Source organism: Lotus japonicus, chromosome 2, assembly GCF_012489685.1.
Source record: "Lotus japonicus ecotype B-129 chromosome 2, LjGifu_v1.2".
In the NCBI taxonomy this organism is placed as follows: Eukaryota; Viridiplantae; Streptophyta; class Magnoliopsida; order Fabales; family Fabaceae; genus Lotus; species Lotus japonicus.
Window position 1 is genome coordinate 1,680,492 of NC_080042.1, and position 25,871 is coordinate 1,706,362.

Genomic DNA, 25,871 nt, shown 5'->3' on the forward strand with positions numbered 1-25,871 from the left:
TGGTAATTCAGGGTGACGATAAGGACTGACACATATATGTTTGTAAATTTAAATTGATTTGTGGGTTTTATTTTTCTCTAAATATTTAGAATGCTAATTTTTTTTTAGTTTTATTTTGTTAGGTTGTGTTGGTGTTATGAATGGGTTTGCAAAAATGTAACCAAAGTATCCTGAGTTTGTAAAGCAACAACACGACCTTCCAAAGCGAAATGTACCCACACTTTATGGAAAGGGACAACGTACAATAAATATGGCAAGGGTCAGTCTCAAAGCTCATAAAGAGTAGTGTTCCTCATTTACTGTTTTTAATCGGTTATATGCAAAAATTGAAAGCTTTGTATAGGAAATAAAGAAATATTTTCATGTCTATTTCATGTAAAAGTTGGTAGTGATGACACGGGATTTAATGTTTCTTTTTCATATTTTTTTCTTATGTTTTGAAGGTTTATTTAAGTTATTTCAATATTTTTAGTTGACTATTTGCATTATTTTAGTACACCCTCCGGTCACATATATAAGTAAAAAAGACATCTTAGGTTCATTCATTTAATGAATGTATTTAACCATTAATAATAACTAGATACATTCATTAAATGAATGAATCTAAAAAGTCTTTTTTGCTTATATATGTGACCGGAGGGTGTATGTTGTTATTTTTAGGGTTAAGCGTCATATTGGTCCCTGTCTTTGTCTCGCCGTCTAAGGTAAATCCCTCCCCGGAAAATGGTGCGAAAATGGTGATGTTGTGCGAACCCACTGTTTGTTCAAGGGTTTGGAGAAAAATTGCTAACTTACATTGACAGTCGATAGTGACAGAAGTCGGTGACCCACCACAATTTCTTCTCTTCTCCGCCGCGAAGGTTAGGGTTCCGGTTTCCTTCTCCCTTCAATCATTCATCTTCATCTTCTTCCTCTACGCTTCACTCTTCCTGCATCGCTTCGAATTCGAGTTTCAACCTGATTTACTCTTTGTTTTTTGTGTGGGTATTATTCAGTGTTTTAGAATCTCTTGTTGTTTAGGGGTGAAGGTGAGGTTGCAGATGAATGGGGTGAGGGTGAGGTTGCAGTTTGGGGTTTGGGGGTGGGGGTGAGGTTGCAGCGGGTTGGGGTTTGGGGGAGGGTGAGGTTGTGGGTTGGGGTTTGGGTTTGAAGGTGAGGTTGCAGGTGGGTGAGGGTGAGGGTGAGGGTGAGGCCGTGAGGGTGAGGTTGCAGGTTGCAGGTTGTAGGTGGGTTAGGGTGAGGTTGAGGTTGGGTGAGACCGTGAGGGTGAGGGTGAGGGTGAGGTTGCATATTGATGGTTGATTGTGGGGTTCTGAGTTTGAAGATTGATGATTTATGGGTTTGAAGATTGATGAAGTTGAGGACAGTTCAAAAGGAATTGGGTTAATTTGGGGAGATTGGGATTAATTTGGGGGAAAATTAATTTTGTTAATTAGATTAGGTTAGAATTAGTAATGTGTTTTAATTTTGTTAATTATCTGATGTGTAATACTTTTTACTTTTTTATTTTTTTTAATTCCACATAAGCATTTTAAACCCAGTCAGCGTGTCATTTAAGCACTCGTCGGAGCTCGGAGCTCCAACGAGGATCCGCTCCAAAAGTTTTTCAAACACGAAGACTAAATGCAATAAATTTTCCGGGGAGGGACTTACCTCATACGGCGAGACAAAGACAGGGACCAATATGACGCTTAACTCTTATTTTTATTAGTTTTTTTTTCTATTTTTATGAATTTCATTAGGATTTAAGTAGTTATTTTGAGTCTAGATAAGTTTATATCCTTTATTAATTGTTATATATTTTTATTTTAGGAGGAGAAAAAGGAAAAATGGAGAAAATCAAGTAAAAAAGACATAATTCGGACATAAGCGGTGTTATATATTTTTATTTTAGCAACACGAATATTACTTGGAATTGGTGCTATAGCATGATAGAAGCGGGTTCTGAAAATTCTAGTATGATAGTAGCATGGATTTTGCTTGGAATTGGTGCTATTGCATGAGAAAAGCTGATTCTGGAAATTCTAGCATGAAAGTAGCACAGATTGTGCCTGAAATTCGCGCTATAGCACTAGTTACAAAAATAGGTTATATAACTTGATATTTTCAACCTTATCTTGATATCATTTCACATTTGATAACTTTTGGAGGCAGAGTTTTGAGTTATTTAGAATCACTTTCAGGTTTCTATTGTAATTTTGGTGCTTTGCTACTTTATTTTGAATTTCTTCTTATCACTATGAGGAACTAATCCTTTTTTGTACTTAGGATAGATGATGTTATCTCTTAGATTTTGTTTGAATTCGTTTCGATTTCTATATGAATGACTATTTTCCGTGCATGAATTTCTCTCTTGCCTTGATTTTATCTATTGGACATAGATTGGTTTGCTTGTTTCTATACAATTAGGAAACTGATAGGAATTAGGGAACTAGCGAGAAATTTGATTTTTGGTCTCTACACCTTGGCGATAAGGGGAGAAATTAATCTGTGATTGTCTGATATAGAATTGAATCTCTAGTTAATTGAGATTATGTACTAAGGGATTAGTCATCCCTAATTAACTAGAAGGATAATTTTACTAAGGAATTAGCAAGTAATCACATAGTCATAACATCTTGAACGAGTTTAATCAAATTAATATGTAATCGAAGTGGGTACAGGCATAAAGAGAGTAATAGACTCAATTTCGTGGTGCAACAGTTTTAAAACAACAACCATTTATTTTCTTTATAATTGATTTATTGATAACAACAATCAATCAACACTACTTTTTATCTTTGTTTTTCGTCCTTGCAACTGAATTGGTAACGTAAGAAGTAAGCTTACACAATCCCTGTGCTTTGATAATAACCCGGGCGAATCGGTACACCTGCAGATTGGCACATAAGGAAACACTAAATAGGAATTCTGAAAATATTCTAATGTTTTGATGTGTATAAGAATTATAGAAATATTTTGTTTTAATGTTGAATACCTATTTGTAAAAAATATATGAATGATTTAATGTAATGAAAAAATGAATTGACCATACCATATAATGCAACATTGATGAATTGTAAAAATTAACAAAATGGTGTAGCTGTATTTAAGACTATTCTGAGAATATTTTTCCTATTTGTGTAGTCTTTGAATCATTAATTATATTAGAGGTACCTTTGTTAGGCTGACTGATTAGATGAGTTAAGACATTATTTTTGACGTCGTCGAACAATATCATCGTTCACTTGATTGTTAATCCTCTGAACCGACTAAGACAATGATGGACCTAGTTGTCATTTAGACCAATTAGAACAATATATCTTTAAAAAATAAGACTAGCTGCATATTTGGTTACACACTATCGCTCTATAATCATGTTAATGGAGTAAAAGGTACTCACAATGGCATATTGGTATACTTTATACATAAATATAAACGAGTTTTACCAAACACACCCTAACAACAACTTATTAAATTTCTTTACTTTTTAAAAGGAAAAGTTGGACCAAAGCATATTAAAAAATAATTTTTATTTCATAGAAAAGAATAACAGTTAAATTAAATCAAATGAATCGTAAAGCTAATCATAGTTCTAAATAATTAATTTTAAGTTGTGAATTTTATCATGATGCACGGGAAGTAATCTAGTAGAAGATAAAATAACCATTCGCAAGTTGGAAAGGGCAGGAGTTATGGGAGTCCATAAGCATCTAGAGAATACGACAAAGGAGGATAGATTAGTAATAACAGAAAAAGATCCTCCTATCTTCATGATACTCATAGATATAAATCTTCATGATTCTCAATTTTTCATAGATATAAAGGAAAAGGATAGGCCGGCATCTCATTGCAAACACTCAATAAATATTTAGAGCTAGTGAGAAAGAAAAGAAAACAGATAAATAAGTGATGTGATAGAATAACTTTATATCTTCTACTCCCTCCGGTCCTTTTTATAAGAAATAAATTACTTTTTAGGTTCATTTAATAAATGATGTATCTAGGCATTAAAAAAGGCTAGATACATCATTTATTGAATGAACCTAAAAAGTAGTTTTTTTCTTATAAAAATGACCGGAGGGAGTACTTCATCATTCACTAATTAGAAGTAAAGTAAAGTAAAAAAAAAAGTATAATCAAAAGAAATAAAGAAAAAAAATATGGTGTCAACACCATTTAACTGTTATTCTTTTCTAAAGCAGCAGTTAGTTGTGTCCTTATGCTTACCTTTTTATAGAGTTTGGACAAACCTTTTTTATGCGCCAATGCTATTCTCCATTTGATAGTCAGAAACTAATCCCTTTCGAGGCGTAGAGATCACTGAAGTGAACTAACAAAGTAGATGAGGGCATTCATGCATCAGAAAGGAAAACAGTTTTCCTATATTGTGGTGATGATTGGCTCCAATAATATTGAAAAAAAGAAACATACTGAAATTCTTCATGCCGTGAATCTGATTACATATGCCTCAAAGGTTTCTCTCTTCTGGCCCATTTTGTTTATTCTTTTTTTTTCATTTGATAGATTTACTAATTGGCATGCTGCTTAGTAAAAGAAACTTGTCTTCAATTCATCATAAAACCTAAATTGGAGAACTTTTAATATGAGGAGTTCATAGTTTTGTTCCCTGTCCAAGTACTGGTCCAGTTGTTAGCTGTAGGAAAATGACTACCTACCACTGAGGGGTCCTTTATTCGTAGTTTTCTGTAAAGATGTGATGTTACTAAAACAGGTCTTATGCTGCTTCTATATCTAAGAATTTTTCCTGGATTTTTGTTGCCTGTTACTTTCAACTTGATGTTGATGCCAGAGTACCATACTTTTTGTATTTTCCATTCACATGGATGACAATATAGATTGGTAGGGGTCATTTTGGAGAATTTGATTTCAGTCCCAAAATTGATTCTGCTAGAAGCTAGAGAGAGTAGTTTCTGGGTTGAACAAGATCAATTCTGAGATTTTACAGCTGAATTCCACAACATTACCCCCACAAAAATCACTTTTTTCACAAATGTATCGAAACTTAAATCACTACACTTTCAATTCACTTCTACTATAATCAATTTTATCAAAATCAATTTTATCCAAAATCAGTTGGGGCAGCGCTGTTCCAAACATGCACTTGGTCATTTTTCCTTGATTTTTGCTGCCTGTTACTGTGCACTTGATGTTGATACCAGAGTACCATTCCTTTTGTATTTTCCATTCACATGCATGAATACTCAATTTTTGTACTTGGTCATTAATGTAGGTAGGTGATGGTTATATGGTAATCTGACCAAAGTGAGGATTTTGTTCCATTCCAATTGCTTACCGAGAAAGAAGCTATCTCATTCTCTAGCAGATCCATCATATAACCATGATGACTCCAAACTTGAAGCTGGAAGCTGAAAATAATTTAGAAGGAAGAAGCCAAGTAGGTTCCAATAACAGTGCCACCACTTCTGATGCTGATCCAAGTTCTGTTTCCCTTGACTTGACCCTCAACTTCAGTCCCAGTGATGAAATTGAAGAGTTGAAAGACACAAATGACACTAACAGTGAAGTGGGAGCTGAGGATCATGCATCTTCACTACCTTCAATTCATAGAATTTTCTCTTGTAATTACTGTAGGAGGAAATTCTTTAGCTCACAGGCATTAGGTGGCCATCAAAATGCTCATAAAAGGGAGAGGACAATGGCTAAGCGCGCGATGCGAATGGGAATGTTCACTGAAAGGTATACAAGCCTAGCATCTCTGCCACTCCATGGTTCTAATTTCCGGTCTCTCGGTATCGAAGCTCATTCTGCAATGCACCAAAGACACATGGCATCATCATCATTGAGGGTTCCTGATATGAGAGGTGCAGCAAGATTTGAGAAAGACTACTGTTTCGGGACACCAATGTTCATGCAAGATGGTGATGTTGGTCTGTTTTGGCCTGGAAGTTTCAGGCAGATAGATGCAAGGGCTGGTGTTAATTTGGGGCATGAACATGAACAACATGCTCATAATTCAAGTCCTAGTTTTGTAGAAACTACACCTCCTGCACAGACATCTACATCTCCTGATCTCAATCTGAGGCTTTAAGAAAAAAAAAAAGTGTCTTGTTCAATTTAAATAATAGAAGGCTTCTTGTGTTAACAACAAGGTAAGGCTGCGTACAATAGACTAATTGGTCGTAACCTTCTCCGGACCTGCGCATAGTGGGAGCTTTGATGTACCAGGCTTCCCTTTAGTATTTTTGTAGCAATGGCACATCATGCTCAAACATTTACATCTATCGATGTCCTCACTCTGAAGTCATTAGCATCTTTCATCTTTGAATTTTCGTTCTCTTCAGACATGAAATGGTTAATTGGCAGGGCTTGCATTGTACAGTGAGGTGTGTATTTGTAATTGATCAATGGTTTATTTGAAGTTTTCATCATTACTTGTTTCTTATCATTTGTATGTCGCATCATTTTTAATGTTGTAGCTAGGTACGGAGCCTTGGAAGATTTGGAGGCTAGACTCAGTTAATGTTGTACCATTTTTTTATTGATATGAGAATCAAATTTCATTGATGAGAAATGTCAGTCAAAGCTACATCTAAGATGAAAGGCGCGACATACCCTAACCAAACTGAACTAGGAAAGAACAACTGAACAAGCTAAATTTGCAAGGTGATGAGCAATACAGTTCCTGTTGTTTATAAATGTAAGAAAAGGAAATAAAGTTCAAATCTTCAGCCAAAGGGTGACAGTCATCCAAGAAAGTGGAATCAGTGAGAAAAAGGAAAGGAAGAGAAGGTACATTGCAGAATTAAAATTCAACAGAGTCCTTGAGAATGCAAAAGTGAGCCTATGTTAACCTAGTAGCTCATCCCCTTTCATACATGACATAATATCAATCCCCCCAAATCTTGCTCTTATCATTGTAGAGATTAAACACATGACCGAATAGAAAATATGAAAATGTATGATCTTGTTCTACAGCCTATGAAACTCAATGGAATTTTACTAACAGATGGTAGAAACACAAAAAAATAATCAATGCAGGTCCAGATCCAATTGAGCAACAGAGAAGAAAGGCAACTTTTAGTAGTTAAGTGCTTCAGAGCACAAATAATCAATACAGGTCAAGATCTGCATGCATAAGATAAAATAATGTGGTTAGTCCATGAGCATACATGATATTCCTGAAGGAACATTTCCTAAGTTGTTACCTTAGCATTGCAGGAGAGCATATGGCATCCTAAATTGGGCCGATTAAGAAGAACATATGAAAGGAAAATCAAAAGACTGAATAAACATTCAATAAGTTGCTGGGCAGAATTAACACTAACCGAATGGATAAATAATAAAAGATGTTACTTTGGCCTTGGAGGAGAGCAGATGGCAGCAATGCAGGATCAATTACGAATAACACATGAATGGCAAATAAAGGGTTAGTAAATTTCAATGAAAATTAAAAGTATGGAAGATTGATGGATTTAATCGAAGGTTAGGGAAGGTGGTTTGGCTGGGGAAAGAGGAAGCGGTGACAGCGATGGCTTGGCTGAGGAAGAAGGAATGGTGCCGCGAGTTTGGGTGTTGAAGGAGGTTGTGTCGATTTGGGTTTGATGGAGGTGGAAGGGGGATCTTATATCGCTGGAATGAGGCTGCAGAGAATGAAGCGGCCGAATCAGGGGAGAAACTGAAACGGAAGACTTTAGAAGAGGTGGAAGATTGAAGAACGAAAATGTATCGCGCCTTGAAGAGGTGGAAACGAAAACGGCAAAGGTGATAACATCTAGTGAAAGAAACAAATGGCCACGATTGAAAGGGAAGGACGGCTAAGATTTACTCCCCAACTAATTATATTGAGATTTACTAAATTGTCCATAGAGAAATTATAATTCATGTTAAATGGGGTATTAAATTACAAATTTGCCCTTCAGGCTGTAAAAACTTTGCTTTTATAGATAGATAGATAGTTAGATAGATAGATAAAAACATCAAATTTAATAAAATAATCACTTTTTTTAAAAAATGGATTTTTTTTTTATATTTTTCACTGTTTATATCATATCATATAATTATCTTATCCGCTTTTCTCTTGTAACAAAAAAAATATATAATTATCTTATCCACCTCAAATAAAATATAAGATAAGAGTCTACCATGATCTTATCTTATCCTGATCTTTATTCAACTCTTTATCATATCCTGATTTTTATCTAACTCTATCATATCCTGTTATGATCTTATCCTATCTTAACCACCAAACGATCCCTAAGAGGTATAAACCGTAATCACCTAAAGAACCTTAATCCATTTCTAAACAAAGCATCATCGCCAAAATCCCCAAAACACCACTTCGAGTTCAACTTAGCCTTTCGTTCAAAAAAAAAGTTCAACATCCTTGTTAAATTACCTATACAGGCGTTTGGTAGAAGGTTGGTAAATACATTCCCGAGAATAATATTCCTGAAATTCGATAGTTGAGAATGTTATTCTCGGGTAAAACTTAATGTGTGTTTGGTTAGGATTTATGATTCCCGGGAATATTTTTAAACTTTATTTAATTTAAAAATTTAAAATGATAAAAAAATATGATGGAATTTGTGAGAATGCAAGATTCCCAACCCATTTTATGAGTATCAAATGACGGAAGTTATGAAAGTTATATCATTCCTGAGAATATTTTATACCCAACATCAAATTTCTAAACTTATAACAAACGCTGGAATATGATTCCTACCTTCACATTCTCGAGAATGTATTTCTCAACCTTGTACCAAACGCCCTCTCTATTAACTTTAGCCCTAGTTTGAGGCAAAAGAATTTCAACCGCCTAAAAGCGGTAAACACTGATCATTAAATTTGACACCCCATTCATTAGAAATTTCACCCCACTTACGGAAACTTAGTTTTCGAAATATTTCGGAAATAAGGTTTCCGAAGTATTTTTTCACTCAAAAGTGAGGTGTTACATGTATTTTGCACTACAAATCACGAATTAATTTCGGAAGCTAAGATTCCGAAATAATTCGGAACTTGAAAATCCAAAAATTGGGGGTGTGAAATCTAATAGTTGGGGTGGCAAATCCAGTTATCGTAAACACTACGTGTGTGTTTGGATCAGCGTTAGTAGAATTGAATCTGGTCAGAATTGGATCTGGCGGAATTGAATCTGGTAAACGTGAGTTTGAGTGATGTGATTTATGTTTGAATACAGTTACAATAACGTGATTTTAGTAAAAGAATTTTGTTTGGATATCTTTTATTAGAATTGCTTTTGAGTGTGTAATGACTAAAAGGGGTATAAATATTATTAATTAGTATTTAATTTTAAACATTTCATACAGTGTATTAAATAATATTTTATAACAAATATGGTATCTATAAATAAAAACATTGATTTACTTGGGTAAAAAAGAAAACTGAGTCATGAAAAAAAAAAAAGTTTTACAATACAAACATGAATATCACAAGATTAGATGAAATTAGTGGCTGATGGTGTATTTTTTTCAATGATTATCACTTGCTTGAGTATTGGCCCATCCGAGTTTCCTTGGCCCAGCAAATTTATTATTACTATTAGTTTTATATTAATTAAGAAATTAAAAAATGGTAATAAATAAATATATACGGCCCCAAACAATAAAACCCTAATACCCTTGTCTCCTTCTCTCTTTCTCCTGCGCAGCCACCTTCTCTCCTTCTCCTTTCTTCTTCTGTTTTTAATTTTTCCTTTCATCAACATATATTCTCTGCAATTTCTATCTCTGTATCACAGTGCAAGAAGGGAAGGGTATTAAGGGAATCAGATTTTCGGATGTTTCTCAGATTTGGAGAGAATCGGATCCTCTCACGGAGAAGCAACCCTGGATTGCTTCAGCCAGATCCACGTTCCATCCTTGAATCGGTTCTTAGATGCGAGTAGCCAAACATCAATTTTGCACCAACGATCCACGTGGGTGACTGTAAAAAAGTGGTTCTTTTTAATTTCACTACCGCCACGACACCACCTCAACCCCATTTGTTCTCGTTCTTAACATTGGGGCTGAGATTCCAGGATTTGGCTTCTTCGAGGTGATCTCGTTGGGGCTGAGATTCTGCTTCGTGCTGATTCCGTTCGGTTAGATATGAAGCCTGCTGGTTGCTGGGCTTTGAATGAGCAGCTTGAGGTTGGTGGATTTTGAATTCTATTTGACTTTGATTTTTTTGTTGGAGACTGTTGTTTATCTGTTTTGTGTTTTCATGGTTTGTTGTCAGAGATGATGAGGGCTAGATTTGATGTTTACATGAGTTCTTCCACATTCAAACGGCCCATGCTGTCTTCCCGAGGAATCGCAGAAGGGTGAGTTTGCGGGTTTTTGTTTTCTGTTTAATTCAGTTCCTGTTTATTAGATTGTGTTTTTGTTTTCTTCATTTTTGTGCTTGATCAAACATTTGCATCTTCAACTGGCTGATGGTGGTGAAGATTTGTGTTTTTGCGTCCTTGTGTTAATTCGTGGGGGGTTTTGATGGCGTCTTGGTTTTCTAATAATGCTATATGGTACGAAGAAAGAGGTACGACAGATGCACGAGAGGCATTTTGTGGCGGTTTTGAACCGCCACAAAACTACAACTGTCAAAAAAAAATAAAAGCTACGGTTTCTGGCGGTTTTAAACCGCCAGAAAGTGCTTCGTGTGTGGTGCACGACGCCCAAGGTCGTGCCCCACAGCATTTTCCTCTGTTCTCTAGGTATAGGTTTTTGTAAAATGTTGGGTGGTTAAAATTTGAGTTTTTGCGTCCTTGTGTTGATGTGCTGAATGCTTTATCATCAATTTTGCCAATGGTCTAAATATTTGATGACTTTTGTTTATTCTCTGATGAAGGTCGGGGCAACCCCAGATGTTGAATGCAAGTGGTCAGAAACTGACTACCAATGATGCCTTATCATATCTCAAGGCAGTGAAGGATATGTTTGAGGATGACAAGGACATGTATGATGAGTTTTTGGAGGTCATGAAGGATTTCAAGGCCCAAAGGTAAGTTTTGATCATGTTGCACCAAATTCTCCCTACATCACAACCCCACCCTGTGACTAGAATTTATTTTTTATTTTTGTGAGAGGTGGTCTTAGTTTTGTTAGTGGAAATTAATTTGTGTGTTCCTTTGTAGAATTGATACTGTAGGTGTTATAGCAAGAGTGAAGGAACTGTTTGAAGGGCACAGAGATCTGATATTGGGATTTAACACCTTCTTGCCTAAGGGATATGAAATCACGCTTCCACTAGGGGATGAACAACCTCCTGCAAAGAAGCCTGTTGAATTTGAAGAAGCTATAAGTTTTGTGAACAAGATAAAAGTAAGAGTATTGTTGAGTCTGATGGTCTCTCCTCATGCAGATATGCTTTAAACATAGAATGATAATTTTTGCTTTAGTCTAATGGATCCTTTTCATGCAGGCTCGATTTGAAGGTGATGATCATGTTTACAAGTCTTTTCTAGACATATTGAACATGTACAGAAAGGAAAATAAGTGTATCAATGAGGTCTACCATGAGGTCTACCATGAGGTATGTGTTGTGTATCATGTTATAGTCAGCCATACTTTTCATGTTGAAATTTTTCTTTTTTTAATTTCTCTATTTCTTCTGGTAGTCGTAATGTTTCTTTCAATGCTCCATTTAATCATAATTGGACTTCTTCAGGTTGCAGTACTTTTCCAAGGCCATGCTGATCTTCTTGATGAGTTTACCCATTTTCTTCCGGACGCTTCTGCTGCTGCCTCTAGTTATTATACGTCTGCTCGAAATTATGTGCTTCGTGATAGGAGATCTGCAATGCCAACAGTGCGGCAAGCGCATGTTGTTAAGGTTTATCTCTAATTCTCATGTCCCTTTCAGTAGAAAAGCGTCCCCAACATGTTAAAACCCCCTAAGCCTTAGTGGTTCACCTTTCGATTCTGTCTGCCTTGGTGGCTTTGTCCTTCTGAGTTTCATAGTTGGTCATCAAGCCTTCAAACTGACATTTTTCTTATCTGTATGTTAGAGAGAAAGGACTACGGTTTCACACTGTGATCGTGACCCCAGTGTAAACCGTCCTGACCCAGATCATGACAGAGGTTTGTTGAGGGCAGAAAAGGAGCAGAGGAGACGTGTAGAGAAGGAAAAGGACCATAGAGAAGATGGCAAGAGAGATTGGGAAAGGGATGGCAGAGATCATGAGCATGACGGGGGTCGGTATAGGGAGCGGTTATCCCACAAACGGAAATCTGATCGTAAGGCTGAAGACTTTGGAGCTGAACCATTGCTTGATGCAGATGGATTTTTTGGTACGCGCCCTATGTCATCTACTTGTGATGATAAAAAAATCTCTGAAAAGTGAGTACATCATCAATACTTCTGATCTTAAGTCTACAAACTTTTTGAATTCTTTTACCTTTCCTAAGTAATGCCACACATGAAGCGGATGCATTCATGTTCACTTGGAAAATAATAAATGAAATAATACAAGAAATGTATCAAATTGAAAATTCATTTACAATTTTTGAAAAATGTTCATCACTTCTCCACTACCTATATTGCTAAATATATTTTAAAAAAGAATATGATTTCCTTTGATGATAGGATTATCCATAATCAAGAAATGCTATGAATTTGTTATGATCTAAGGCTACATAAATATTTTTCTTCATACAAGTAGAAAAGTAGTAAATTCCAAATTTATTTTTTCAGCGTTATATTCTTTGTTGTTTAATACTTAACTCCTTCCTTTCCTTTCATGGTTTTTTTGTTTTATTTTAAAATTTGTCATCTCAGCAAAGTACCCTGAAGAGTTTGCTTTCTGCGACAAAGTCAAAGAGAAATTACGAAATCCTGACGACTACCAGGAATTTTTGAAGCAAGGAAATAATCACCCAACAAGAATTGCAGTCATTGGTATGGGTTTTATATGATTTCACTGTCAGATTCTGTTAATATGGGTGACTCTAGGTAGTCTTGCTATGTTGGTTTGGCTGGTACAGAACATTAACCTTAATTCTTTAAATTTTTAAAATGTGATGGTAAAATATGGAAGGAAGACAAATCAGACAATATTATTATGTAGCGAGCCCTAATTGTGAGAGTCTTTCTGGACGACCATTCCTCTGTGCCGCAAAATTGTACAAGTTGAATGCGATGCAGAAATTAATAAATAATATGTGCACTAACTTATCTGTGCAGACTGTGTTTAAAGATAACTGGATTTTACTTTCCGATGTACCAAAAAAAAGATAATTGGATTTTTCCCGGATAAATCTAGGATAAACTCTACCTCCTTTCTTTGTATTTCATACTGCAACTTATATTTCCCTTGAATTTTAACTAGACATGCTATGAAGTATGATAGCTAACCCTTGGTTGCTTATTCTTACAGGTGGGTGATTTACTGGGAAAAGACCGAAGACAGGGATGATGGGATGAAAGAAAGGGATCATGAATGCCGAGAAAAGGACAAACATTTCTTAAAACCTATAAACTATACGGACACGGATACAGATACGATACGCACAGATACGATACTACTGCGAGTAAAATACCTTAACCACTCCAGTAAAACACAGATACGATATCATGTCATTATATGGATTATGCCTGTATCTAGTTCTAGATGAAATGACAGCATGTAGTAGAATAATGAAACATATAATATGGATTTAAAATGGCATCATTGTCTTTTGTTGATGATGTAATGGCAGCTTACTGATGGAGATGGCAGAAATCCGAGTTGGCCAGTTTCCAATGGTAGCAGACGAGTTTACCATCTCGTCCACTCTTTCGCTGGCAGTACAGGTCCAGTAGAGGATTGCCCCTCCGCCTCCTTTGCGTCGTCCTTGGACGTACATGTTTCGAGCAGCACAGTCTCCCTTCTGCGGGTAGGAAAACACACTGGAAAGGTCCTTTAGTGAAAGCGTCGTTCCAGTGTGTTTTCCTAAAGGACCTTTCACTAAAGGACCTTTCCAGTGTGTTTTCCTACCCGCAGAAGGGAGAGGGAGACTGTGCTGCTCGAAACAAGGAGGCGGAGGGGCAATCCTCTACTGGACCTGTACTGCCAGTGAAAGAGTGGACGAGATGGTAAACTCATCCGCTACCATTGGAAACTGGCCAACTCGGATTTCTGCCATCTCCATCAGTAAGCTGCCATTACATCATCAACAAAAGACAATGATGTCATTTTAAATCCATATTATATGTTTCATTATTCTACTACATGCTGTCATTTCATCTAGAACTAGATACATGCATAATCCATATAATGACATGTTTCAATAGTAAGAAACTAATCCCTTTTGAGGCTTAGAGATCACTGAAGTGAACTAACAAAATAGATGAGGGGCGTTCATGCATCAGAAAGGAAAACAGTTTTGCTATATTGTGGTGATGATTGGCTCCAATAATATTCAAAAAAAAAAAAACCATACTGAAATTCTTCATGCTGTGAATCTGATTACATATGCCCCAAAGGTTTCTCTCTATGAAGCACGGACTCGGACACGGACACGGGACACGGACACGGGTGGGAACGCCGACACGGCTAAACTCTAAAAAATAGGATACGGGGACACGGCTTATATATATATATATATTAAAAAAAAACATGATAATATGTTCACAAAATTAAGAGAACATTGTACTATAATATGTTGATCAATTCAATACAATAACACACACAATTAAGTCAGTAACAATGCTTCTTAATAGAAGCAAAAGAAGCTTGAAAATTGTACTATTTATCAATATCAGGCTACATTTTACCAAAGATTAGGAGAGTTTGAACTAAAACATCATTCAACCATTAGTCTGACTGTATGGTAATAAAAAATTTCAGAAAGTCTTACATATTTATGGTAGTGTATATGTACATATAATATAATCGATTAGGAGAAACCTTAAGAAACTAATTTAGGATAGTATATCTGTATATTTGTAATTAACACTATTGGTACCTAATCAGATTGATCTTACAATTCTAAAGTACAATGATGTGCAGTAAAATGAGATTGAATAAATGAATTGCACTTAAGGGGTGCAAACCCTATTACAAACAGGAAAAACAAAGAACCAATAAAAGCAAGGGAAGAAAGCCTTCACAGTACATCAAAGAAGGAAGCAAAAACCAGAATATCAATATCCAATACTCATAAACACAAATAATCTAACCATGCTCACTCTCTCTATCAAGTAAAAACTGCAAAATCAGAGTGAAAACAAAATAAAGGTCTTACCTATTTCAAGTAACAGAGAAGGGAAGCAAGAGAGAAGACCAAGAAGTAGGAGGAAACGTCACCGCTGGTGGAGAAGGAGGAGCGCCGCCGCTGGCGGAGGCAGGAGATGAAACACGCAAGAGAAGAGGAGAGGAGAAGAGTCGTGTTTGTGCGTTATGAGCACACTGAATCATTGTTTTTTATTACGTTTGTTTGATGTTTAATTAGATAAGGTTGTTTATTTTTAATTTATCTTTTTTTTTAAGTCAGAAAATAATAAAAAAATAGTACAAAGTGTCCCATATGTGTGTCCAGCCACAAAGGTGTGTCGGCTCAATATACAAGCCGTGTCCACGCCGTGTCCAAGCCGTGTCCGAGCCAAGAAATAATGTTTTTTTATTCAGACACGCCTCAGACGTGTCCGACACGTATCGGTCACGTGTCGGTGGCGTGTCCGTGTCGTCCGCGTGTCGGACACGCGGACACGCCTCTATTTTGAAGTGTCCATGCTTCCCAGGTTTCTCTCTTCTGCCCCATTTTGTTTATTCTTTTTTTACTTTCATTTGATAGATTTACTAATTGGCATGCTGCTTAGTAAAAGAAACTTGTCTTCAATTCATGATAAAACCTAAATTGGAGAACTTTTAATATGAGGAGTTCATAGTTTTGTTCCCTGTCCAAGTACTTGTAGCACCCCGATTTCGGTGGCGTCACTTTAGTAACCAAAATAAACTTAATGCGGAAAAAACGTGAATATTTTTTTTTTTCGATAATAACTAAGACAAGACTGAATTAAATAAAACCCAACAATAACAATAATCAGAACTAATATACAATATATAAACAGCCCCCGCTGTAGTAGTAACCTCGTCACGAGTAAACCTCCAGTGACGGAAAGAAAAGTGTAACGCCCGAAGGCAAAAGGTACAATCCACAAGAAAGGTCAAGTGTCCGCAACACCATCCCTCAAAACTGAGAATAAGCTGGCCCATCGGCCTGAAGCAAGACCTCCTAAGTCCAACCAACTCTCTGTGATTCTCGTAAAGAACCACACAAAAAGCTATAGGTGGGAAACTACCCTGTCCCCAAAGAAAACAAATGATGTTCAGAGCTAAGACTCTACTCCTACACTAATCCCATCTCGAGGAGCTCACACCAGCACTAAAACCTACATGCTAGCATGATCGTCGCCCGAATCTGAATCCAGAACGACCTAGTCTATGTACACCATCCGTCCTCCTATAGCTACCCTAGTTCCTCCCGAAGGATGAACCATCATGAATCAGCCCGCCAAAGACATCTGACAAAGGGCGTTTGTTTGCCAAAGCACACACAGAAGACGCGAGGGTCAACTCCAAAGAATTATGTAAATAATAGCACCAATAGATATAAATAAGATAATAGCCACTTAGGCTTATAACTAGGGATAACATCCTAGGGTTGCATATTTCTCAATGAACATAAACGACAGTAAATCACAGTTAACATGCCTCAAATAGAATTAACAAGTACCAAACACAGTCATCAACTATGTCAGTATGCATGTTGCATGAAATGATATGCAGGTTAACCCAGTCAACCAAATGCATTCCGGAAACGGATGGACATCAAACGGATCAATCCTAGCACCAGCAACGGTGGGACAATTTCTGTCCGCGTGCCTCTTACACCAAACAAAGGTATGGACAACAACGAGTCAATCCTAGCACCAGCAACGGTGGGACCATTTCCGCTCGCGTGCCTCTGGGATGGACATCAACGGGTCAATCCTAGCACCAGCAACGGTGGGACCATTTCTGCCCGCGTGTCTCTTACACCAAACCAAGGTAGCCAGATCAGCATAAAACCCGAAGGCCTGCCATTCGGTCTGCTACTAAGAGTCACCTAGCAGCGCTCTTACGCGGAAATCCCGGTCTTATAACCATTTTGGAATCCGCCGTGGTCCGGTATCTCGCCGTGTTTAAACCACTTAATGAGTGCATGCAATGCAGTGATTAGCCAAACAACGTCTCCGGCCTCACTCGACACGTCGCCACGTGTTCTAGCTAAATTAATGTCTCTAAAAGCTTACCCTAAGGTAAAGTCGATTCTGCGACAAAATACAATAATCATAAAATGAGTGCAACCACTCACGATGACTCTTCGGGTCATCAATGCTCTCACGAAGTCTCACGCTTCAGTGAAGTTTCATGCTCTCACAAGGTCTCACGCCTCAGTGGAGTTCCATGCTTTCCACAAGGTCTCACGCCTCAGTGGAGTATCCCGCATTCACAAGGTCTCACGCCTCAGTGAAGCTTCATGCTGTTCACGAGGTCTCACGCCTCAGTGAAGATCCATGCTTTCCACAAGGTCTCACGCCTCAGTGGAGTATCCCGCATTCACAAGGTCTCACGCCTCAGTGAAGCTTCTCGGCTCATCCCTTTGATGGCTAACAAACTGCTCAACGAGCGAAGGAGTACCAACATACTCAGAACTTACCAAACTCCTCAACACTTGGATCCGACGACACTCCTCGTTTTTCCAAAACTATGATTTGACTTCCAATGCCTTCCTTCGAGGTTGTTATCATTACTTAAAGATTTTGAGGTTATTTATGGTCTTATGAATTTTCTTTATAAAATAGATTCCATTTTGTCTTATCGCAAGTCTTATACATTTGCAGGATCTCCCAATCCCAAGTCGCTTCCAGAGGAGGTCTCGATCCACTAAACAAAATTAAGGCCCGAACCTCGTTCGTCCTATCAAACTTTCTCAAAACTCTCAAAATAAAATCGGCATGACCTGCCCGCTATTCTCACCATTCAGAATCTCAGATTCCAGTACAGAGCATATTTACATCATCACAATCAACGACATGTCATATATCAATAAATCGCATCATAAACACTTAGCACTTAGCATATAAAGCATGCACCACACATCCTAGATTACCCACATAGCACATAGCATGTAAGACAATCTCAAAAACATTCAGTAGATGAATCATCTACATTGTCAGCCGAAGCCTCAGAAAACATTTTCCAATCACACACAATTCCAGTGCATAAACAGTAAACAATGTCGAAACATCGACCCTAGGCATTAACTAGAGATTCAGTGAGAAGCCCTCACCTGCAGATTCTCCAGGATTATCTTCTAACTCTTCCTCACAAGCAAAGCGTTGCTCCTCAGGAAATTCCTCAAAAGTTCCTTTAAAGCAAAGTCACAGAAATACTATCAGAATCTATCGAAAACTAAGCTATCGATACTTACTAAGGTTACACGAAGCAATACATACTCCGAGGTACGATAATCTAGCGCGAAAAGACAAGTTTTCGGAAAAGGAAATTTTCCTCCTTCCCCCTAATAGGGCTCGGCCACTTTAGGTAATTAGGGGACTCGATTTTTCTTCGATCAAACTTGGTTCCTATGCTATCATAAGCCGTAACTAAGGGTATTCTGAACTCGGAAAAATTATCGGATCAAAAACTGTCGCAGGGGTATTTTGGTCATGATTTTTAACTTAGAAATTTCAAAACTGAAATCCCAAAAACCAAATTTTGCAGGGACGTTACTAACGACGTTTATGACAACTAATCCTACTAACACTAAGCTAAGGCGATAGTTTTTAGCCTAAAGGTTGAAGCTTTACCTCAAAAACTCCAAAAATGGGTATTTTAGGTTCAAATTGATTCCGGCGGAATTCCGGCGACATAACGGAAAATCTAACCCGGCAGAAGTGATCTTGGGCACATATAGAAGAGGTTTAGAATCAGAAATGAAAGATTCAGGATAGTTTTGCAAAAACCCATAAACTATCCGCTCAGAAAACTCTACAGAAAAGCTATGGAAAAAGCGATCAGAGGTAAGGATTAGCGACTATACCTCGAAACCTTGAAGCAGCAACTGATTGATCGACGATCAAGCAAGGATTGAACAAAATCTCTTCTCCTCCTCTCCTTAGCAAACTCGCGGCCTCCTTGGGAAGAAATGGGTAGTTTTTGTGTTTTTTTCTCATTTCTTGGCTATATATAGAGGTTGGAAATTCGCGGGAAAATGAAAGTTTCGCGAATCTGATTTTTCCGGCGTCATTCTCCGTGAATTAATAGATATGTTTTGGCAAAAGAAATCCAAAACTATAAAGAGGTCTCCTTGTATTTTTGGCAACTAATGCATAGTCGGTATAAAACTATTTTACCCGATAAGTTGCTTTTTGCATTGAATGTCGGAATAGAAAACTTCCTTCGGAAGAAAGATTGAAATCATCAAGAGAAATGGGTGTACGCGTGTAGAATATTCATTTGAAGCTCTGAATAGATAAAGTCTTCATTGTCGAGAAATTCTAGGGTTTTGAAATACCAGGGTTTCGGTTTCGGCAAACTTCCGATGATTGGAATCGGACGTTCGTAGATCCTAGAGTTTCGCCTCGAAACGATTGTGATATATGGAAAAAGAGAAGTTCTAACATTTCTCTGAAGATTTTTGGAATTAACTTCCATCGTGCCTAAAAGTGAAAATTAGCTATATACTAGGGTTTCTGACCTAGGTTTAAGCGTATAACGATCGTGCTATAACTTTTATCGACTTCGATACGATCCTTTGACTTTTCCTGAACTTTCTCCTTCATAAATTTATTTCATTTGGTAAACTCTTGTTCAGGTTTCCTTTCACGATACATCAAGCCTAATCGTAAATGGAAATCTCTTCCACTTATTCTAAGCTTAAAATCTTGGGTCTTACAGTACTGGTCCAGTGATTAGTTGTAAGAAAATGACTACCTACAATTGAGGGGTCCCTTTTTTGTAGTTTTCTGTAAAGTTGTTATGTTTTACTAAAACAGGTCTTATACTGCTTCTATATCTAAGAAGTAAGAATAGCTTGTCAGTTTTCCTGGATTTTTGTTGCCTGTTACTTTCCACTTGATGTTGATGCCAGAGTACCATACTTTTTGTATTTTCCATTCACATGGATGACAATATAGATTCGTAGGAGTCATTTTGGAGAATTTGATTTCAGTCCCAATATTGATTCTGCTAGAAGCTAGAGAGAGTAGTTTCTGGGTTGAACAAGATCAATTCTGAGATTTTACAGCTGAATTTCACAACATTACCCCACAAAAACCACTTTTTTCATAAATGTATTGAAACTGAAATCACTACACTTTCAATTCACTTCTACTATAATCAATTTTATCAAAATCAATTTTATCCAAAATCAGTTGGGGCAGCGCTGTTCCAAACATGCACTTGGTCATTTTTCCTTGATTTTTGCTGCCTGTTACTGTGCACTAGATGTTGATACCAGAGTACCATTCCTTTTGTATTTTCCACTCACATGCATGAATACTCAATTTTTGTACTTTGTCATTAATGTAGGTAGGTGATGGTTATATGGTAATCTGACCAAAGTGAGGATTTTGTTCCATTCCAATTGCTTACTGAGAAAGAAGTAATCTCATTCTCTAGCAGATCCATCATATAACCATGATGACTCCAAACTTGAAGCTGGAAGCTGAAAATAATTTAGAAGGAAGAAGCCAAGTAGGTTCCAATAACAGTGCCACCACTTCTGATGCTGATCCAGGTTCTGTTTCCCTTGACTTGACCCTCAACTTCAGTCCCAGTGATGAAATTGAAGAGTTGAAAGACACAAATGACACTAACAGTGAAGCGGGAGCTGAGGATCATGCATCTTCACTACCTTCAATTCATAGAATTTTCTCTTGTAATTACTGTAGGAGGAAATTCTTTAGCTCACAGGCATTAGGTGGCCATCAAAATGCTCATAAAAGGGAGAGGACAATGACGAAGCGCGCGATGCGAATGGGAATGTTCACTGAAAGGTATACAAGCCTAGCATCTCTGCCAAGGTTGTCAGACTCGTGAGTCTAAGCAGACTCGTTTTGAGTAGGTAGACTCGACTCGTAGACTCGACGAGACTCGAGTCTACAAGAAATGAAAATTTACTAAGTATAACCTTGTCACATGAAGAATAAATACAAACATATAATCTAATTATAAGAGCATCCAAGATTTTTTGAAGCAAAGAAGGAAGAGGAACGCGATAGAGGTTGAAAATAGGTTTAGTTTTAGGGATTTTTAATAAATTTGGGATTTTTTAAGTTTAAAAAAAAAAAAAAAACTTGACTCGGTGACTCGGTCACCGAGTCAGACCGAGTCAGGCCGAGTCAGACTGAGTCAGGCCAGAAAACGAGTCTGGCAGCGAGTCGACTCGTTTTTCCTATGTAGACTCGCGAGTCTACCGAGTCAGCGAGTTAACTCGCGAGTCTAACAACCTTGATCTCTGCCACTCCATGGTTCTAATTTCCGGTCTCTCGGTATCGAAGCTCATTCCGCAATGCACCAAAGACACATGGCATCATCATCAATGAGGGTTCCTGATATGAGAGGTGCAGCAAGATTTGAGAAAGACTACTGTTTCGGGACACCAATGTTCATGCAAGATGGTGATGTTGGTCTGTTTTGGCCTGGAAGTTTCAGGCAGATAGATGCAAGGGCTGGTGTTAATTTGGGGCGTGAACATGAACAACATGCTCATAATTCAAGTCCTAGTTTTGTAGAAACTACTCCTGCACAGACATCTACATCTCCTGATCTCACTCTGAGGCTTTAAGAAAAAAAAAATTGTCTTGATTAAATTTAAATAATAGAAGGCTTCTTGTGTTAACAACAAGGTAAGGCTGCGTACAATAGACTAAGTGGTCGTAACCTTCTCCGGACCTGCGCATAGTGAGAGCTTTGATGTACCAGGCTTCCCTTTAGTAATTTTGTAGCAAATGGCACATCATGCTCATACAATTACATCTATTGATGTCCTCACTCTGAAGCCATTAGCATCTTTCATCTTTGAATTTTCTATCTCTTCAGACATGAGATGGTTAATTGGCAGGGTATGCATTGTACAGTGAGGTGTGTATTTGTAATTGATCAATGGTTTATGTGAAGTTTTCATCATTACTTGTTTCTTATCATAGGTATTTCGCATCATTTTTAATGTTGTAGCTAGGTACGAAGTCAGTCAAAGCTACATCTAAGATGAAAGGCGGGACATACCCCAACCAAACTGAACTAGGAAAAGAACAGCTGAACAAGCTAAATTTGCAAGGTGATGAGCAACACAGTTCTGTTGTTTATAAATGTAAGAAAAAGGAAATAAAGTTCAAATCTTCAGCCAAAGGGTGACAGTCATCCACAATTAACTGCAACTCTGGATAGAGATTTCCTTCTTGAAAACCATTAGTAACGATAAGTGAATCTGTCTTAATCTAGATTCCATATTAACCATTTCACACAGCCAATTCCAGAGCCCATCTCAGAGCCAGCGCCTCTGCAATAGCAGAATCAGCACACCTTCTAACATTATGGAAATCTGCCATAAGAACAGAACCAGAATGATCTCTAATCAATAATCATAATTCATACAGCCATAACCCAACCATCCCTGCTTAAGACTACAATCCACATTCAGTCATAAGATCAACATTCCTATTGTTGAAACAACAATCATTCCTAACTTTCCAAATTGACCACAAAACATGGAAGATTGGTAGACATCCTATCGAATTCATTCTTTCTAAACAAAGATTGGACCCAATAAACCCCTTCAAAATCTACAAGTGTTAAAGAAACGATGCTGCATAGTTTGATTAGATTCATTAGCATTAAGAGATCAAGCAAAATACCTTTTCTTTGGTGGTTCACCCTTCTGGCCAAAATTCTATTTAGAAACCTCCACATAAAAATCTTTACCTTGCACGTAAAGAAGCTCTGCCCCTGCACATATCATCATTTTCAAAAGCACCAAGTGCATTATCAGGTAACACAATGTATTTGACATACCAAACCATGGACTAGTATCATGTATTATGAATGAGAAGTAATTATTTAATCAGTAAAACGAACAGGACATTGGAAGCATTCAAAGTTATAAATTTAATTCGAAGTACTATTGTTGCGGCATCCTCTACAAAGTTTACCGTTACTTCATTGTTATGTCTTTTTAAGACGATCTTGTTGTATTGATTTTAAAATAAATTAAAATATTATTATATTATCGGGGGGGAAAAAATTGCATATACACATTACCGACGTCCACGTAAACAGTAATAGTAAAATTTTGCGACGAATTTGTGACAGTAGGTAAAATGTCGATAATTCAGTTGTGTATGAATAAAAGTGAATCGCTGTGTACTATAAAACACAACGGCGCTAGGTCATGTGTATGAATAAATTTAAGATTTGTTGTTAGAGTTTGAGATATCTACCAACTTAATGTGATAGCGATTCATTGTATGTTATATAAAAAACTTTTTCACGAACTTTGACCACGAGCTCTTAGCTGCTAAGGGGTGCATACGAGTTGAATTAGATGAATTTTTGACTTAAACAGAATTCGAACCAATCAAAACGGTTAGGATTGGGTTGGATTTCATGAGTTTTTACCTACAGACCCGATCCAATTCAACCCGACGATTGGGCGGGTCGGGTTGATTGGACCACAGTTAAAATAACACTAAATCTAGAAAATAATAAAATATTACAAATTTGAAAAGAAAAAAAAAAACAAAAAATTGAAGAATCTATTATTGTACCAAATAGCATGAAAATGAAGTAAAAAATTGTACCAAGTAGTAGTATGAAATCGTACCACATATATCTAATGATATGAAACAATCTAAGTTAATCAATACCAAACTAGTGTTTTTTTACCCACGCGTTGCACGGAAAATATGTCTATTATATTTGATACGTCAATTAATACCTTGATTATTAAAAATATATTAAACAATGGATGAAATAGAAGAGTTAGAAATGCTAAGCAAAGTGGACATAAAGGTAGCGTTTGGTAAACAGGTGGGAAGGGAACGGAACAAGACATATGAGTTCCGTTCTGTGTTTGTCATATTTTTAAGATGGAACCAAACGAGACAAAAGGCTCCAGGAACGAGACACTTGGGTTCCCTAGAAAAGGGTGGAACAGAAGGGAACAGAACGGAACACTCTCTTAAAACTTTTGTAAGTTCAAAACTACCCCTAATTTATATTTGAAATTTTATATATCTAAACAGCTTAAAATCACTTCTAAAATTGAAAGCACTTATTATATTTGTAGACAAAGTTAAATGAAAATCTACTTTTTCAAAAAAATCACTTAAAATAAAATCAATTATTTTTTCAAAAGTAAAATCACTTTTTGCAAGTAATGATAAACGAGCCAATTAAAGTTCGTTTGATTCAACTTATTTTGAAAAATCACTTTTTAATCAAAAAATCACTTTTAAAATCAAAAAATCATTTTTTAAATCAAAATATCACTTTTTATGTTTGTTTCAGGTGAAACTGAAAACAAATTATTTGAAACAGTTATTTTAGCTTATCATGAAAATCTGATAGATGAGAGGAGATAAAAAAGTGGTTTTAATTAGAGTAGTCAAACACAAATCAACTTAATTAAAATAAAATCAATTATTTTTCCAAAAGTAAAATCAGTTTTTGTAAGAAATAATAAACGAGTCAATTAGAGTGCGTTTGATTCAACTTATTTTGGAAAAAATTACTTTTTAATAAAAAAATCACTTTTTTGTGTTTGTTTCAGCTGAAGCTGAAAACAGATTATTTGAAACAGTTACTTTATCTTATAATGAAAATCTATGATGATAGATGAGAGGAGATAAAAAAAAAGTGATTTTAATTAGAGTAGTCAAACACGAATCAACTTATGTTTTTCTCAAAATCTCTTAAAAAAAATTATAGTTAAAAGTCAATATTTTTTAATCTAAACAAACGCACTTAAAATAGCTTAAATAGATAATTAGGTTTTTGCTTTTTTCAATAGCATACTGAAACAACTTAAACAATATATAAGTGATTATTTCATGAAGTAAGCAATAACAAACGGTTTCTATGCAAAATGTTCAATTGAGTTCAATTTGTTTTCCTCAATCAAATATTATACATGCAAGGTTATATATGTAATTAAAATCAGTGTTCTGTTCTATTGACTTGGAGTTACCAAACATAACACACATAACATCATTGTCCTGTTCCATCCTGTTATGTCCCGTTCCGTTCTGTTATGTCCTGTCCCGTTCCGTCACCAAACGCTACCAAAGACTTCTCTTCTAAGCCTGATTGAGACCAACATGAACTCCTTTCACATTCTTCGTGAATATGAAGACAATAGCACAAATTATAGATATAAGGAATTACCAACATATTAATCTTAAAAAAAATGAATGTGCTAGTAGCACAAATCAGGATTGTGAAAGATAAATCATAAAGTATGACATTTTTGTGTTTATTCCAAGTCATCCAAGATTGAGTCAATATTGCAGGGTACCTACATAATCAAATAATAACACAACTTGATATCTTTATAAAATCATGATAATCAATACTCACTTGGTCATTATTGTGGTCTTGCTCAGACAAACTCAATCAGGCCACAAATCCCCATAGGCCATAGCCCTGACCACCCACAAACTCCATCAGACACATCAACCGTATCACCGTCATACCATTCCAGTGTTAATTTTAATAGCAAACCATATCGATTAACTAATTAAGTTTATAGAAAATTATGAATTAGAATAAAACACCATGGAGGCTAAATACTGAAAATACAAACTCTCTAACAAAGGAGAAAAATGGAGGGACAAAAAAGAAGTAAACAATTTTAGAATCAAATATCAAATACTTAGAAAGTAAA

General features: G+C 36.5%; 3 protein-coding genes and 1 long non-coding RNA gene across 7 annotated transcripts; 3 read left to right on the forward strand and 1 right to left on the reverse strand.

The window, feature by feature from the left end:
- Positions 1–4,180: 4,180 nt before the first annotated feature.
- On the forward strand, positions 4,181–6,852 carry LOC130737378 (zinc finger protein 4-like). Of its 3 annotated transcripts, none has more exons than XR_009018654.1 (2): positions 4,181–6,347; positions 6,441–6,852. XR_009018654.1 is itself a non-coding variant. In XM_057589124.1 (2 exons), exon 2 carries the CDS (start codon positions 5,342–5,344, stop codon positions 6,050–6,052), a length of 711 nt encoding a protein of 236 aa, XP_057445107.1. In that variant the 5' UTR covers positions 4,181–4,456; positions 5,234–5,341; the 3' UTR covers positions 6,053–6,402. The 3 variants fall into 3 exon arrangements, 1 of the variants encoding a protein (XP_057445107.1); XR_009018655.1 differs by having other exon boundaries at positions 6,445–6,852; XM_057589124.1 differs by lacking the exon at positions 6,441–6,852 and having other exon boundaries at positions 4,181–4,456; positions 5,234–6,402.
- LOC130737379 (uncharacterized) lies at positions 6,744–7,877 on the reverse strand. The gene is made up of 2 exons (XR_009018656.1): positions 7,170–7,877; positions 6,744–7,089 (listed from the first exon to the last, which is right to left on the reverse strand). It is a non-coding gene; the product is annotated as an uncharacterized LOC130737379 (long non-coding RNA).
- Positions 7,878–9,594: 1,717 nt separating this feature from the next.
- On the forward strand, positions 9,595–13,575 carry LOC130737380 (paired amphipathic helix protein Sin3-like 4). 2 transcript variants are annotated; one of them, XM_057589125.1, is made up of 9 exons: positions 9,595–10,115; positions 10,204–10,288; positions 10,810–10,962; positions 11,096–11,282; positions 11,383–11,493; positions 11,629–11,793; positions 11,969–12,300; positions 12,739–12,858; positions 13,337–13,575. In XM_057589125.1, the coding sequence occupies exons 2-8, from the start codon at positions 10,206–10,208 to the stop codon at positions 12,749–12,751; spliced, it is 1,044 nt and encodes a 347-aa protein (XP_057445108.1). In that variant the 5' UTR covers positions 9,595–10,115; positions 10,204–10,205; the 3' UTR covers positions 12,752–12,858; positions 13,337–13,575. The 2 variants fall into 2 exon arrangements, with proteins under 2 accessions (XP_057445108.1, XP_057445109.1); XM_057589126.1 differs by having other exon boundaries at positions 11,383–11,481.
- A 6,985-nt stretch (positions 13,576–20,560) lies between these two features.
- On the forward strand, positions 20,561–21,933 carry LOC130735169 (zinc finger protein 4-like). Its single transcript, XM_057587263.1, has 2 exons — positions 20,561–21,000; positions 21,443–21,933. The coding sequence occupies exons 1-2, from the start codon at positions 20,627–20,629 to the stop codon at positions 21,774–21,776; spliced, it is 708 nt and encodes a 235-aa protein (XP_057443246.1). The 5' UTR covers positions 20,561–20,626; the 3' UTR covers positions 21,777–21,933.
- Positions 21,934–25,871: the final 3,938 nt, after the last annotated feature.

What these genes read in the sequence shown, in the direction of transcription:
- LOC130737378 (XM_057589124.1), top strand. Translation starts at nt 5,342, where the DNA reads ATGATGACTCCAAACTTGAAGCTGGAAGCTGAAAATAATTTAGAAGGA.
- LOC130735169 (XM_057587263.1), top strand. Translation starts at nt 20,627, where the DNA reads ATGATGACTCCAAACTTGAAGCTGGAAGCTGAAAATAATTTAGAAGGA. An exon ending in GAAAGGTATACAAGCCTAGC is followed by an intron (nt 21,001 to 21,442) that starts ATCTCTGCCAAG and finishes CTAACAACCTTG; the next exon opens with ATCTCTGCCACTCCATGGTT.
- LOC130737380 (XM_057589125.1), top strand. Translation starts at nt 10,206, where the DNA reads ATGATGAGGGCTAGATTTGATGTTTACATGAGTTCTTCCACATTCAAA. An exon ending in AAGGATTTCAAGGCCCAAAG is followed by an intron (nt 10,963 to 11,095) that starts GTAAGTTTTGAT and finishes GTTCCTTTGTAG; the next exon opens with AATTGATACTGTAGGTGTTA. An exon ending in ACCATGAGGTCTACCATGAG is followed by an intron (nt 11,494 to 11,628) that starts GTATGTGTTGTG and finishes GGACTTCTTCAG; the next exon opens with GTTGCAGTACTTTTCCAAGG.